Below are 15,239 nucleotides of genomic sequence, written 5' to 3'. Positions count from 1 at the left end.
TAACGATATTTGATCTTTAAACCTTTATTTCTTCGGATTTAATAAGTGTTGTCTAAATCCATCCAAAACTTTAGTGCGGATGCATAAAAGCTAATCAATAAAAATAACATTTTTGAACATACTTTTTTATAAATGTTAGGTGTATTTTTGAGACACAAAGACAAAAAAACGGTGGTTTTACTCTTTAACGAACAACTCAAAATTGTTTGTCAAATTAAAAGTAGTTATGTTTTCTCTGTCAATATTCAACGATTCTTCATATTTTTCTAGGACAGAAAAAAAAGTAATTTTGTTCTTTTGAAAGGAATTTGAAATCAATAAGCCCAAATTTTTCATGATTTTGTGCAGAATTTCTCATTAACGTTTCAGAGTTTTTTCAATTGCATGTACAGCAGCAGAAAAATCGCTTGAAATTTTATACGGTTAATGGTACGTATTTTTGAAATGAATAAAATGCCCCGAAGACTTTGCCTCTTTCACCAGGGACACTAAAATTCAAAGTACGGTGTGACGTAATATAAACTGAACAGTTCTTTAAATCTACTTCACATGACAAAAATAAAACAAATCATTTGAAAGTGTCTTTAGTTCCCTACCAGTGACTGAAAATGCTGATTTCAGTACAATTTCTCAAAAAAAGTTTTTTAAATTTTTCTACAAATTAGTCAAAATTTCCTAATTTAAGCTCATTTTCAATTTCTAAACTTTTAAGCGACTTTTTGGTCCAGAAACTGACTTTAAGGAATAAAAAAAAGGCAGAAAAATAAAATAACTATTTTATCGTTATAAGATAAATTTTTATATCTATTTCAAAAAAGTATTTACAGATAGAAAAATGTTCTCTTTACTTTTTGAAGAAACCCGGGCAACCCCGGGTACACGCAGCTAGTTATGTATAATCCTAATATCCTAATATAAATATATTATAAATCTTTTTGTAAGTCTGTTCGATTTTCTTCAAATTTGGAATAAAGTTAGATCTATACTTGTAGATTGTTATAGGCTATACTTTTTTTCAAACTTGGACTAGGAGGGGACAACTAGGGTGTAAAATGGGTGAAAAGCGGCCAAAATTAATACTTTTTAGAGAAAATACTGATTTTTTCTACACTTAAGCAAAATCATTTTTGATTAACCTTTTTAATTTGTCAGAAATATGTACTAGCAAAGTGTCGTTGGGAATGTTGGACCAGAAGGGTACAAAAAATAGGCCAAATGGTCGGTCTGCTTTAAGACCCATTTTTTTTATTATAAAGTCAAAATATTATAGACTATGATTTTTATAATCTCAGAAATATGTATATTTCGAAGGCGTCATGAAATAACTCCCCACGAAATAACTCCCCAAAACAAAAATGAAATAAGTCCAAAATTTGGGGACTTATTTCATTATGAAATAATTCCAAAATTTAAAAATGAAAAATGCCCCAACGAAATGAAATAACTTCCTAAATTAAAATGAAATAACACCCCATTTTTGGGGATTTATTTCATATGAAACAAATCCCTAATTTTAAAATGAAATAAGGGCGCTGCGAATTATGGCCCCAGGTAAAATGGCCCCAAAATATAAAACGAAAAATTGCCCCAATGTTAGGGTCAAAATTCATTATGAAGTATAACCCTAACATTTTTTAAGAAAAATCACCCCAAAATTAATGAAAAATCTCCCCAAGGTTGAAATGAATAGTGGCCCCAAATATTGGGTTAATTTTTCGTAATGAACAATTACCCCAAAAACGTAAATGAAATTTCACCCCATTTAATTTTAATTCAAATATAGGTGACGTGTCATAAAGCCCAGTGTCATATTTTCCATGGGCGTTATGACTCACTAAATTGAGTCTAGTGTCCATGGACGTTATAACAATTTCAAAAGTGTCACAATGCATATGAGCAATGTAACATAAAGTCTATAGATTTCAAAGAGTCCATTTATCAAAAGAAGGCTTAATTTAGCGAAGCCGGTATTCGAAAGGCGCTGCGAATTATGGCCCCAGGTAAAATGGCCCCAAAACGTAAAACGAAATATGGCCCCAACAAAGATACAGGAAACAAAAACACGAAACTTTTGTTTTTTTTTTCATATATTTTTTGGGGTATTTCAACATTTTTATATTTGGGGTAATACTGCATTTTGCAAAAAAAATAAAAATGACCCCAATGTTGTGAAATGAAGAAATACCCCAAAACAAAACTTTTTTCCTTTGGGGCTAATTTTCATTCTTAAATTTTGTAAAATACGTGAATATTAAAATATTAAAAAGGGACCTAAAAAACCATATAATAATTAGGGGTGATCTTTCATTATTACTATTTATTAATATTTTATAAAAAATCAGAACATTATCGCGCGATATTTTTTATTAAAAAATATTTTATGTAATAATATTTGTTGTATTTTCATAAAATGTTTGTTAATTTTGAACATATTTTTACAAAAAATATTTCAAGAATGTTCAAAATTAACAAACATTTAATGAAAATACAACAAAAATTATTAAATATGAAATTTTATAAATATGTTAGCTTATATTTGAGGTGGGATGTCATAATGTCCATTGACGTTATGACACACCAAAAAGTTTCATAGTGTCCATGGACGTTATGACAATTTTTAAAAGTGTTATAATGTCCATTGACATTGTATCACTTTTAAAACAGAACTGTATTTGAAAATTTGTAAAGAATTTATGAAAGGGACATTCTTAACCCCAAAGGAATTTATCCTAAATTTGGTGTATGTTGCATTTTGGTTTCCATTTAAAAAGTTTTCTGTATAGCCGGCCTTCGGCCGGGCGCAGGGGTTTTAAACTCTGGGGTATTTTGAATACCGGCTTCGCTAAATTAAGCCTTCTTTTGATAAATGGACTCTTTGAAATCCATAGACTTTATGTTACATTGCTCATATGCATTGTGACACTTTTGAAATTGTTATAACGTCCATGGACACTAGACTCAATTTAGTGAGTCATAACGCCCATGGAAAATATGACACTGGACTTTATGACACGTCACCTATATTTGAATTAAAATTAAATGGGGTGAAATTTCATTTACGTTTTTGGGGTAATTGTTCATTACGAAAAATTAACCCAATATTTGGGGCCACTTTTCATTTCAACCTTGGGGAGATTTTTCATTAATTTTGGGGTGATTTTTCTTAAAAAATGTTAGGGTTATACTTCATAATGAATTTTGACCCCAACATTGGGGCAATTTTTCGTTTTATATTTTGGGGCCATTTTACCTGGGGCCATAATTCGCAGCGCCTATTCGAAATACCCCAGAGTTTAAATCCCCTGCGCCCGGCCGAAGGCCGGCTATCCAGAACACTTTTTAAATGGAAACCAAAATGCAACATACACCAAATTTAGGATAAATTCCTTTGGGGGTAAGAGTGTCCCTTTCTTAAATTCTTTACAAATTTTCAAATACAGTTCTGTTTTAAAAGTGATACAATGTCAATGGACATTATAACACTTTAAAAAATTGTCATAACGTCCATGGACACTATGAAACTTTTTGGTGTGTCATAACGTTAATGGACATTATGACACCCCACCTCAACTATAAGCTAACATATTTATAAAATTTCATATTTAATAATTTTTGTTGTATTTTCATAAAATGTTTGTTAATTTTGAACATTCTTGAAATATTTTTTGTAAAATCGCGCAATTTTACAAAAAATATTTCAAGAATGTTCAAAATTAACAAACATTTTATGAAAATACAACAAATATTATTACATAAAATATTTTTTAATAAAAAATATCGCGCGATAATGTTCTGATTTTTTATAAAATATTAATAAATAGTAATAATGAAATATCACCCCTAATTATTATATGGGTTTTTAGGTCCCTTTTTAATATTTAAATATTCACGTATTTTACAAAATTTAAGAATGAAAATTAGCCCCACAGGAAAAAAAAGTTTTGTTTTGGGGTATTTCTTCATTTCACAACATTGGGGTCATTTTTATTTTTTTGCAAAATGCAGTATTACCCCAAATGTAAAAATGTTGAAATACCCCAAAAAATATATAAAAAAAAAACAAAAATTTCGTGTTTTTGTTTCCTGTATCTTTGTTGGGGCCATATTTCGTTTTATGTTTTGGGGCCATTTTACCTGGGGCCATAATTCGCAGCGCCGAAATAAGTTCCCATTTAAGAATAACAAATTATGGAACAAGTCGGTTTTAGTGACATTTCTAAAAAAATTAGGTCGCTCATACTTTCGAGTGGGCATCAAAGTTTAATACATTTCAGTTTAATCGCTTTATAATGATTCCCATAATAGCCGGCCTACGGCCGGGCGCAAGGACTTTCTAATCTGAGGTATGTCCAACAACGGTTTCGCTTAATAAATATTTCCTAAATAGCCAGCCTACGGCCGGACGCAAGAATTTACTACTCTATAATATGACCAACACCGGCTTCGCTTAGTAAAGATTTCCTAAATAGCCGGCCTAAGGCCGAACACTTTTGATGCAGGGAGAGTGTATTCTTAGCGAAGCCGGAGTCCAATGTACCCCAGAGCATAAAACCCTTGCGCCCGGCCGAAGGCCGTCTATGCGATTTTCCCGTAATACGCCGAGTTCACATCCAAGGTACAGCTAAATTTAAGAATTATAGATCTAATTTTATTTCCGTTTTATTCCCTCATCTATTGTCCATAACTTGTCAACTACCATAACAAATGATAGGTTTCACTATTAAACAATTTGTTTATTGAATAACAAGAAATCGCGTTGATAGAAACAAACTTTTCAATTTAAATAGTTTTTTGCTTCTCCTGTAAAATTTTTAAAATGTTAGATAGGGCCGTTTGCGTTTTAGGTGACGATATATTCCTTAAATTTCATAACAGTACAAAAATGTACCAGAGGAACACATAATTGCCCGTTTTTGATCATTTAGGTTGAAGTTCTGGTTCCCGTTTTCCCCTCTAAGGGTGAACTTTCGAAATAAACATATTTCTGAGACTACAAAACTGATCGTCTAAAATATTTTTTCTTTAGAACGAAAAAAAATAGTCTTAAAACACAGAAGTACTAATTTTTCCCGTTTTTTTGTCCTTCTGGTCAAGCTTTCGAAACGGAACTTTGCTAATACATACATAATTCAGACACTTTAAAAAGCTTAATTGCTTTTCTGCAACGTGACGGTCGTACGTTTTAAAGAGATGAAAAATATACATATACATATATATTTTTTAAAAATTCTTGTATTTTTATATAGGGCTTCAATAGCTCTATAACTGGTCGGAAGAAGAAATTGAAAGATCTTAATGGCCCTAAGATATAAGTAATTAAAGTGCGTGACGTGATGTGACAGAAATAGAAGTTGCTTATTTCTTTTTTGACAAAAATGTAAAAATCTGCGAGTTTCACCTGGCTATTTGGTTAAAACCTTTTTTATTGTAATTTGAAATATTTATTGATTGTTTTTCAGCTTTTAGAACTAAAAAATTGTTTTCAGATTTTTTTGTACAAGCCGTTATGTGTGACGTGACGTAACATGACGTGATGTGACAAAAATTTCCAATGATGAAATTTGCAATATTATTGAAAATTAATTAGTCCATAGATTTATTTTGGACGGACATTGTTGAAAGTTTTTGGAATCGGAGAAATATTTCGGCTATTTAATAACATTTTAGTTGAAAATAGCTCCCGTATAAGAATAATATAAGAATTAACATTAATTAACTTAAAACTTAAAAATGCTTATATCACCATAAAATTCAACACAAATAATTTTGACATACACAAAAATCGTTCATCCTAATTTTTTTAAAAATTGGTCCATGATTAGGCATAGCTTCCATACAAAGCCCACATTTGATATACCCATAAACTTGGATATATAACTAAAATTTCGCCATCTTGATAATACAAACACACAAAAAACTTTCAAATGTACAACTACTGACCCTTCTGATGATAATACAATAATCGGTCATAACGCCCACATAAAGCCGATATCCGAAAATCACTTTTTTTCCATACATTTCTTAAAAATATCATTTGTTGAATTTCTGTGCTTTTTCTTCCACTTATCAACTAAAAAATCATAACTATCACCTAATTGAATAAATTGCATAAATATCACATCTTTTTAAATGACAATATTTCACAATTCGAAGGTTGCACTTGAGAAAATGTATGTAATGTGACGTGACGTGACAGACTTTGAAATTCTATAAAAAATAACCCCGCTTAGAATTATTTTTTTTTCTTTTAAATTGAATTCTATATACTAAACTTGATTTAGATTCAAAGTTTTGAATACTTCTGGATGCCAACTAAAAAGTTATCGGGATAAATCCTGTTTCAACGTGACGAACGTGACATTTAAAAGTCTATGAAAGAAAACCGAAAATTTGCCTTTTAAGGATCTTTATCTTTTTATATTTGTATGTTTTAAGATAACTATTATTCCAACAAATATTTTCCGATAAAAGTCCATTTAAATATTAGCCTTTAAAATAATAAAAACTATTAAAAGCAAATACTAATAAAGGTGCAAAAATATGCCTGAAATATTATTGTAACTTTTAATTCCGATTTGTCATCATAGTGGTTAAGAAAAGCTTTGGGGTCTTTACTTTAATAAAATTTGAATCTTTTTCTATAATAATAGAAGTTGAAATTTTATTTTTGATGACTTTTAGTTTTTGAGCCACGGTGGACTTTTCGGTGGAAATGCCCATATATAATAATTAGTATTTACGCTCAAAAGTACTAATTTTGCACATTTTTCATCCATATACCCCTTCTTCTCCCCTTCTAATCCTAGTTTTGAAAATCAATATAGCGTATGCACCATCCATTTTGAAACATATAACTATCTTCGAAATTTAAAGAAAATCCTTCCAGCCGTTTAAGTGTGATAAAAAAAGATAGCATTGTTTTAAAAGTATCAAAGAATGCATTGAAGTAAAATTTGAATTGTCTGAAGATATGCATTTTTTGAGTCTTTACAAATTTCCCTTTTTACCGTTTTTCCCCTAAGGGTGGGCTTTCGATATATACATATTTCTGAGATTAGTCTATAATATTTTGACTTTATAATAGAAAAAATCGGTCTTAAAGCAGACCGACCATTTGGCCAATTTATTGTACCCTTCTGGTCCAACATTCCCATCGACACTTTGCTAGTACATATTTCTGACAAATTAAAAAGTGTAATCAAAAATGATTTTGCTTAAGTATATACATAATCAGTAATTTCTCTCAAAAGTATTAATTTTGGCCGTTCACCCATTTTACCTCCCCTCTTAGTCCAAGTTTGAAAAAAATATAGCCTGTAACAATCTACAAGTACAGATCTAACTTTATTCCAAATTTGAAGAAAAGCGGTCCAGCCGTTTAGGCGTGATTGACGAACAAACAAACGAACAGGCTTACAAAAAGATTTACGGCTGTATTTATAAAAACTTATTTTAGGTTTATTAAACAATTTTAGGCAAAATTCAGGAAAATCGTATTTATAAACGTGAAATAGCTTAAAACACCTTCAATAAACCATTGACAATTAGAAGAATTTTATTGTAGGCTCGACCCTTCTTTAAGCCAACAATAAGTTGATTTTTAACAATTTTTTTCTCAGATAAAGATTTTTCCGGTAATTTTAGGTTGATTGCGAAAACTAATTATGGTTTCTTTTAAAATAAAATCTAAAAATTCTAATTTTAACGTTTACAAATTTGTAAATAAAATCCCAGAAAATTTTTAAACGATTATATTTTGAGGAAAAAACTCAAATCTAGGCATTATTGGATTAATGCATGAATATTTGACAATATTCCAATTGTCCAGCACTATTTTTAGGCAATTTGGAAGTGCCCGTCTGTCAACCAAATGATGGACAAAATCATTTGATTTGGCTTTTTCAAAGTTTGCTGGTTAAATATAATGCCATAAAGTAATTAACCATGTAAATTATATTGATTAGTGTTATACTAATGCAAAATATATTCGCCGGCATTAAAATTAGTCAAATATCAAAGAAATTTATCAATATTTGCAAAAATTTATCAAAAATTACAAGGAAAATAAGTAAAAATAAGAAAATGTGTCATAGTGATGTATATTTTGTCGCAAAATATCCGTTATTCGGATACTTTTAATAATAATTAGAAATTATATGTTATATTTATACATCTGAACTAAATAGACATTTATTAAAGCCATATATATGTATATTTATTTTTCTTAAAAGTTTGTTTTTATTGTCAAAAATCTATTATAAACAAAAATATGAAATTAAGAAAACCGAATCAACGAATATTTTATCCTAATTGTACGCAACACTAACACATAAAATGACAGCCATATTGTACATAAATCAGCACAATAGTTAATATACGTTTATTATTTGTTTATGAATATCACAATTTTATAATTGGTTTTTAAGCCTAAAGTGTGCTTTAACTATTGAGTGCATTAAAAGCAAAATAAGATTTTTTTATAAATACAAGCGTTATAATATATTTATATTACGTAATTTATTTTAATTAGTGATATGATTTTTATTTATCATTGTAAAATGTAAACACAAAAATAAAAAACACTCTATTCTACTTAGTTTAACAAAAAGCACACACAACAACAAAATCTTACAAGTCAAACAACTCATCTTTTCAGCCATACTATCCAGTCAAATTACGTCTTACTATCCAGTCAAATTACGCTACTATCCAGTTTTTATTACGTGCATAGTAAGAAAACGAAACCAAGAACTAAACAATACGCAAGCAGCTTATTCCAAAATGTTTGCACTGTTCAGTCGTCGTGTTAAGTTCGGTTGAGTTGAAAAAACTTAACATGGCCGCTGCTTGTTTGTGTGGCTGCTGAAGAAAAACAAAATCACTTGCTAGTTATTGCAACAGCGTGTGCGCACAGTTGGCTGATTTCAGTTAGCTTGTAAGGGAAAAATAAATACTTGAACATTTTTCAGTTTAGTCGGCAATTTAGAAAACAAAACTAAAAACTAAATATTAAACCCTGATAATAAGTAGTTTCACTGAAACTGACATTATGGCTATTATAAAGAATTATTTTCACCCAACAAGGGTCAATGCTCTTTTTATAGAAGATGATCTTATATACGACGTTTTTAGGGAAACCATTTTAAAGTATTTCGCAGAAAATCCCCAATTGAAGGTTGCAAAGTGTAACTACTGTCTTGATGATATATTGGATGAAAATGAACTTCACGAATTTATTGAGAATGAGCATCAAAGGAATAACCATCGGGGTATTAATGAAAATTTTGAAGAACTTCGACAGAGAATATATCATCCGAAACTTAAATTAAGAATTCGACAATACATTAACAATTGCCATATTTGTAATTTGGAGAAATATGATCGCAACCGGTAAAATAAAACTACATATATTATCTGAATAATAATCGTGAAGAGTGTGAATTCCAAACAGGTGATATATATTTAAAAAGTGAAAGAGGTGGAAAAAACCACGCAAAATTTCGGAAAATTAATTGTACACAGACTTGACGATGAACACGTAATAACTCAAACAGGACATAAATATTACAAGTCTCACATTAAGAGAAAGAAAAATGTTAGAATATCAAACTAAAATATGTATTTTTTTTCATATACAGTGTCTCACATAAATATTCGAATTTATTATTTTTTATGAATTACTGTGTTATTTTATGACGCTATTTTAAAGATAATAATGGTATTTAAAATTTTTTAATGAAATTTTATTAATATATAATATTTTTACGAAAGACAAGAAAATGTAAAAAACCCAAAAAGGGTCATTTCAGGTTTGCGCAAAAATATTCGAATTTTTTCTAAGAACTTTTTTAGAATCCTTGAACACGTGTTTTATTGCCCATTAATTAACCCATTATGCAGGTAGTGGTTATATGGTTATATTTAACATTATATTTTTTGGAAATTTGCATAAATATAGAAAGTCCACTTGTCAATTTTAGAGCAGAATTTGCATGCTAGTACCACCAAAATGGGGCTACAACCCATTCAATTTATTTTTCAACAGAAAAACGATCCAAAATACACGACCTGCTACGTGAAAATGTTGATCATTTACAATACTAAGTATATTCTTTCACCAAATTTTCAATGGAGTTCATGGTTATATTTAAAAAAACAATTTTTAAATCACTCATTATCCTCCAAAACCACCATACGGTTGCTTTGCATGAAGAATGGGACATAATAACGCCAGAACTATACCATAAATTGGTAGAAACGGTCCCACGACGCTTGGAAGTTGTTTTTAAAAACAAAGGCTACTATACGAAATATTAATTTCATTTTAATTATTTATTTTTACTTCATAATGCTAATCTAAATATGATTTATACAAAAAATTCAAATACTTCACAAATTTTTGCACCTTTTTTAAAAAAAGTTAAATTAGTTTTAGTAAATTATTTTTTTTTTTTTAATTTTTAGAATGTGATATAAAATTTAAGGGCTGTCTGGACAACATAATAAATTTATTTATTTATTTATCCCATAAAATCTATTTTAAAATGATGTCTGTTTTTCATTGCTGAAACAAATTTTCATTCTCATAATTTCATTTTTTCAATACAAATTGTTTGACAAATTTGATACGAGTTTCTATTTTATTTTTTATTTAAAATTTTATTGAAATGTTTGTTCATTTCTTCGATCATTTTTGAGTTACTTTGAAGCTAGTCATAAGAAGTTATCAAAAAGTTAACTTGATTTTTAGTTAACTCACAAAATCCTACAGGGTAAGTAAACAATTATAGCGATCAAACATACACAATCATGTCCACTTTCTTACATACATTACATATGTATGTATATATGGTAAGTGTCATGTTTCTGCATGCCCGATCTTGTTGTATTGTTACAAAGTGTAAATAATAATTGGGATCGATCATGAGAAATTTTACCTGATTTCATACATACGCACAATACGCATTTAAGAGATGATGCTGTATGCCCATTCTTCTTATACTTTATTACAATTATGAAATATTATTATTTTGTTACTAAGTATGGATAATAATATTTGTTGTCCAATTTAGTTATATATAAACCTCTATGGCAATTCTTTTAGGCAGTTCGATTTTAGAAACCAAAGTGACAACATTGTTAAATAATTAAAATATATAATTTAAGGACTTAATAAAATAAATAAAAATAATTAATAACACAATATAAATAAATAACTCTTAAAAAAATTAATTAATTGTGTTTAATTTAAAAAAACCTACGACGAAATTTCTAGTCTATAGTCTATAGACTAGACTATAGACTAGTTTATATTTTAGTCTAGTTTATAGTCTAGTCTGTAGACTAGTCGGTAGTCTATTCTACCAGTTTATAGTCTAGGGCTATAAGCTAGTTTATATTCTAGTCTAGATTATAGATCTAGTCTAAATTCTAGTCTAAAGTCTTGTCTTGTAGTCTTTATTCTAGTAGCTAGACTAGTCTAGTCTATAGTATAGTAATTAATTAAGAAATTATTTCATTAATTTATTACTCAATTTATTTAAGATATTTTTTATTGTATTATTAGGAATACAAATATATTAATAATAAACACTTCTCCATAATTTTAAATTTTAGATATAATATAATTTATTTATAATTTGGTTATTTCCGGGCTTATAGCGATTTTTTTACCAACATTTTTTGCTACACTAAATATCTACAGTATGACAGTGCACAAGGCGAATTCAGATAAGGTAGTGTTATTCAATCAGCTGATATTTTTTTCTTAATTAGCCTGGATTACGTAGCTGTCAAAGTTTGTTATTATTTACATTTTATTATTTAAAAATTTACAATAAACGGAAAAAACTTCGTTAATATTTTGAAAAATTTATGTAAAAAATCTAAAAATACCTAGCATCTCGTAAACAAATATCATTTAATTTAAATAATGGCATAATTAGTATGTATACAAAAATGTAATTTAAGACAAATATTTGCTTCTATTAACATTGTGTAGATAACGTAATTAATTAAAAAAATCTCTTCCGGAACACTTTATATAAAGAAACACATATGAAAAATTTACCCGGACAGCGGCAGCTTACTTCTACGTTATTATTTTTAAATCTATTAAATGTTAACAAATTTAACAATATTGTTTCATATATATACAATAACCCCCTTATTCACAAACAACATTTTTATTTTATAAAAGGTTTATAAAACAAAATTTCCATACAAAATCTAGTTTATAAACTGTTTATAAAATAAAAATTTTGTTCGTAAATAAGGGGGTAAGTAAATAAAGATATTAACTAAAAAAAGTCTCTTCCGGACCGCTTTATATAACAAAACCCATATGAGGTATTTACCCTTCCGGCGGCTGCTACATTATGGCCAAATATTGAAAATAACTCCGCCGGTGTAGAATTATAAATTCGCAACAAAGATTCGTTCATTAATAATATAATTTTTTCATGAATATGTACTTCTTTATGTTTATTTTTCATAAAAATTAAGTTTTACTAAACTTCAGGCACTTACTTTAATTTTTCAAATGAATTTGACGGAATAGAATTTTTCGTTTGAAACAAGCATTATTCAATTCAGAATATATTTTCTTCGCAAATTTTAATATCTTTATCTCTATACATATTTTAATAAAATATAAAAATTTTACAAAAATTTTTCATGAAATGAATTCGCCGTACAAAAATTAAGTTTTACTTAACTTCAGGCACTTAAATTTTTCAAATGAATTTGATGGAATAGAATTTTATAAAAATTTTACAAAAATTTTTCATGAAATGAATTCGCCGTACTTATGGTTTTGACATCTACGTGAACCAAATGCAAAAACAAAATACATTTTAAATGTTGTTGCAGAACTGCCACCACCTTATCTGAATTCGCCTTGACAGTGCAGTTCCACCATCTGTCTTTTTTCCACTTGAACAAGTATTGAAATTGAAAGTTTGTGTTTTTGTGATTAAATTTTAATGAAAAACAATATATTAAATGAATTTTTAGTATAAATAGAAGTTATAATTCAATGAGATATTATTTTAGTAAATAAAAACACATATATTTTTGGTTTTTGCACATCAACTCTTCTTTGTCCTCTTTGTCGGCAAACAAAATCTTGTTTATTTTATGAAATTATTTGTTGTAGTGTGAACACCGCGAAAACAAATTTTCACTATTTTTATTTGTGTTTGGCACCAAGGTTAGTACTATGGGATAGTAGGACAGACAGAAAATTTCAGCTCTATCGGTCAAGAACTGCCGGAGTCAGAGGTGGTCAAAGTTGGACATTTTGGTCATACTGGGTTTTATTCAAATGAGTGTAACTTTTCAACTATTGGTCCTAGAAAAAATTGTCCAAAGGAGTTTCTATATAAAGATTGATTACTGATACAATTCTGAATTTAAGATTTGTTTATAATGTGAAAATTTGCTAAAGTAAAAAATAAAAAAATTCGCAATTTTTTTAATTCGCTCTAACATCTTAGCACGATAATATTTAATCGCGGCTTTATGATTTCAACATGTAAAATTAAAAAGTATTTCGATCACCCGATATATGGGGTATATTGAAGTTACGCTGTTAGTGTGCTTCGCGAAACAGTCTTTTTTCCAAACGTTCACGTTTATTTTCCCATCATTTAAGCTTCTCCCACAGTGATATCTTCCATAGCACATTTTGGATATATACATCAAACGACGCGTAATTAAAATGTCTACTTTTTCTCATTTCAAAATTTTACGTAACCGAAGAGCTGCAAATATTCTATCCAAAAAACTGCAAATTTTGTAACATTGTATAAATTTGGTTTCAAAACTTTTCGATCGCGTAATTACTTATAACTGGCAAAACAATAAAATATGAACTATAGTCATTCAACAAGTGTATATAGCCTACATTAGCTGAATTAACATTCTCAGTTGTAAAAAACTTTAAGTATATATTTCTACAACATGGAACTACTTTTGACCACAAAACTTTATGGACTTATTTTTTCAAGTCATGTAAATAAAAGAAATATTTAATGCATAAAGTTGATTTCTTAAAATTTAAATTAAAAAGAGAATTTCCCTACTCTCTGAATCTGGTTTAATTTTACAATTCCCTTGGTTTGTTTAATAATTATTTAAAAATTAGTAAAATGTCATTAAATATGCAAACCAATTTTTCTCTCCACTTGTCTATTTTACAGCCAAAATTATAGTAAAAAATCCGATAAAAAGTTATGGACTTTTTACATGAATATTTGAATTTGTCTTAGAAATTACCTGCCAAATTGGTTTATTTTTGCTGTCGATAGCCCCAAATTCTCGTTCATGCGCGCGCGTTAAAACTTGTTTGTATAAAATTTCAGCCTCTGCATATTTTCCCTGTTTTAAATAACAGCTGGCCAAATTATTTTTTGTTTTAGCTACATTTGGGTCGTCAGGGCCAAGTTTAGATTCATAAATTTCCAATGCTCTCTGATAATATTTTTCAACTTCATCGTACTTTCCTTGATTTTGGCATAATAATGCTAAGTTATTTAGTTGTTTTGCAACATCGGGGTGATCTTTTCCTAAAACTTTTTCTCGAATCTCCAATGCTCGTTTACAAAGAGGTTCAGCATCTTTGTATTTTCCCCGTTTTCCATATAAAACTGCTAGATTATTTAAAGTTGCCGCAACTGCTGGGTGATTTTCACCTAAAGTTTTTCCTCGAATTGATAATGCATCATTTAACAAGTTTGCAGCTTCCTTGTACTTATTCTGAAATATTAAAAATTTTGTTATTCGGTTTTTTAAATATGCATACATACATATATGAGCAAAATCAAATATTTTTAAGAATCGATGAAACTGAATTAAAATGCATCATATTTTGGTAATCTTTAAAAAAAGTAAATGTTTTAATATATTTCGGTATATTATACCAAATGTATGTCCAAAATTGCAGACCACTAGCTTATTATCTCTCAACTTTTCGAACTTTTAAAATTTTAAAAATGAAAAAAATGTGTAATTATTATCTCACTCAACCACTAATACCCCGTTCACGTGATGCAATTATTCGGCATTCACGCTCTCATTCATCATTTAACCCCCAATTACATACTGAATGACATGATTGGCCATACAAAATTTCAACTGCGTATTACACAAGCAGTACGTAATTCAGTTTGAATTACGTACAATTTCGAATGAATGAATGAGTGTCATCTCTAATTTTTATCGGGTATTTATCATAATCA

The 15,239-nt window shown here is 28.7% G+C and overlaps 1 protein-coding gene across 3 annotated transcripts in view; it reads right to left on the bottom strand.

The window, feature by feature from the left end:
- Positions 1–15,239, bottom strand: part of LOC119611877 (kinesin light chain) — a 317,508-nt gene that overhangs the window by 146,327 nt on the left and 155,942 nt on the right. For all 3 annotated transcript variants that reach the window (XM_037967591.1, XM_037967584.1, XM_037967600.1), the window contains one exon: positions 14,278–14,757. In XM_037967591.1, the coding sequence (XP_037823519.1) occupies positions 14,278–14,757 (480 nt within the window). The remainder of the gene's footprint in view (positions 1–14,277; positions 14,758–15,239) is intronic.

Source organism: Lucilia sericata, unplaced genomic scaffold (assembly GCF_015586225.1).
Source record: "Lucilia sericata isolate MDLA Ls3-8-SP2 unplaced genomic scaffold, ASM1558622v1 Contig000032F_arrow, whole genome shotgun sequence".
Lineage (NCBI taxonomy): Eukaryota > Metazoa > Arthropoda > Insecta > Diptera > Calliphoridae > Lucilia > Lucilia sericata.
Note: the sequence above shows the minus strand (reverse complement) of the source record. Positions and strands in the feature narration are given on the sequence as shown.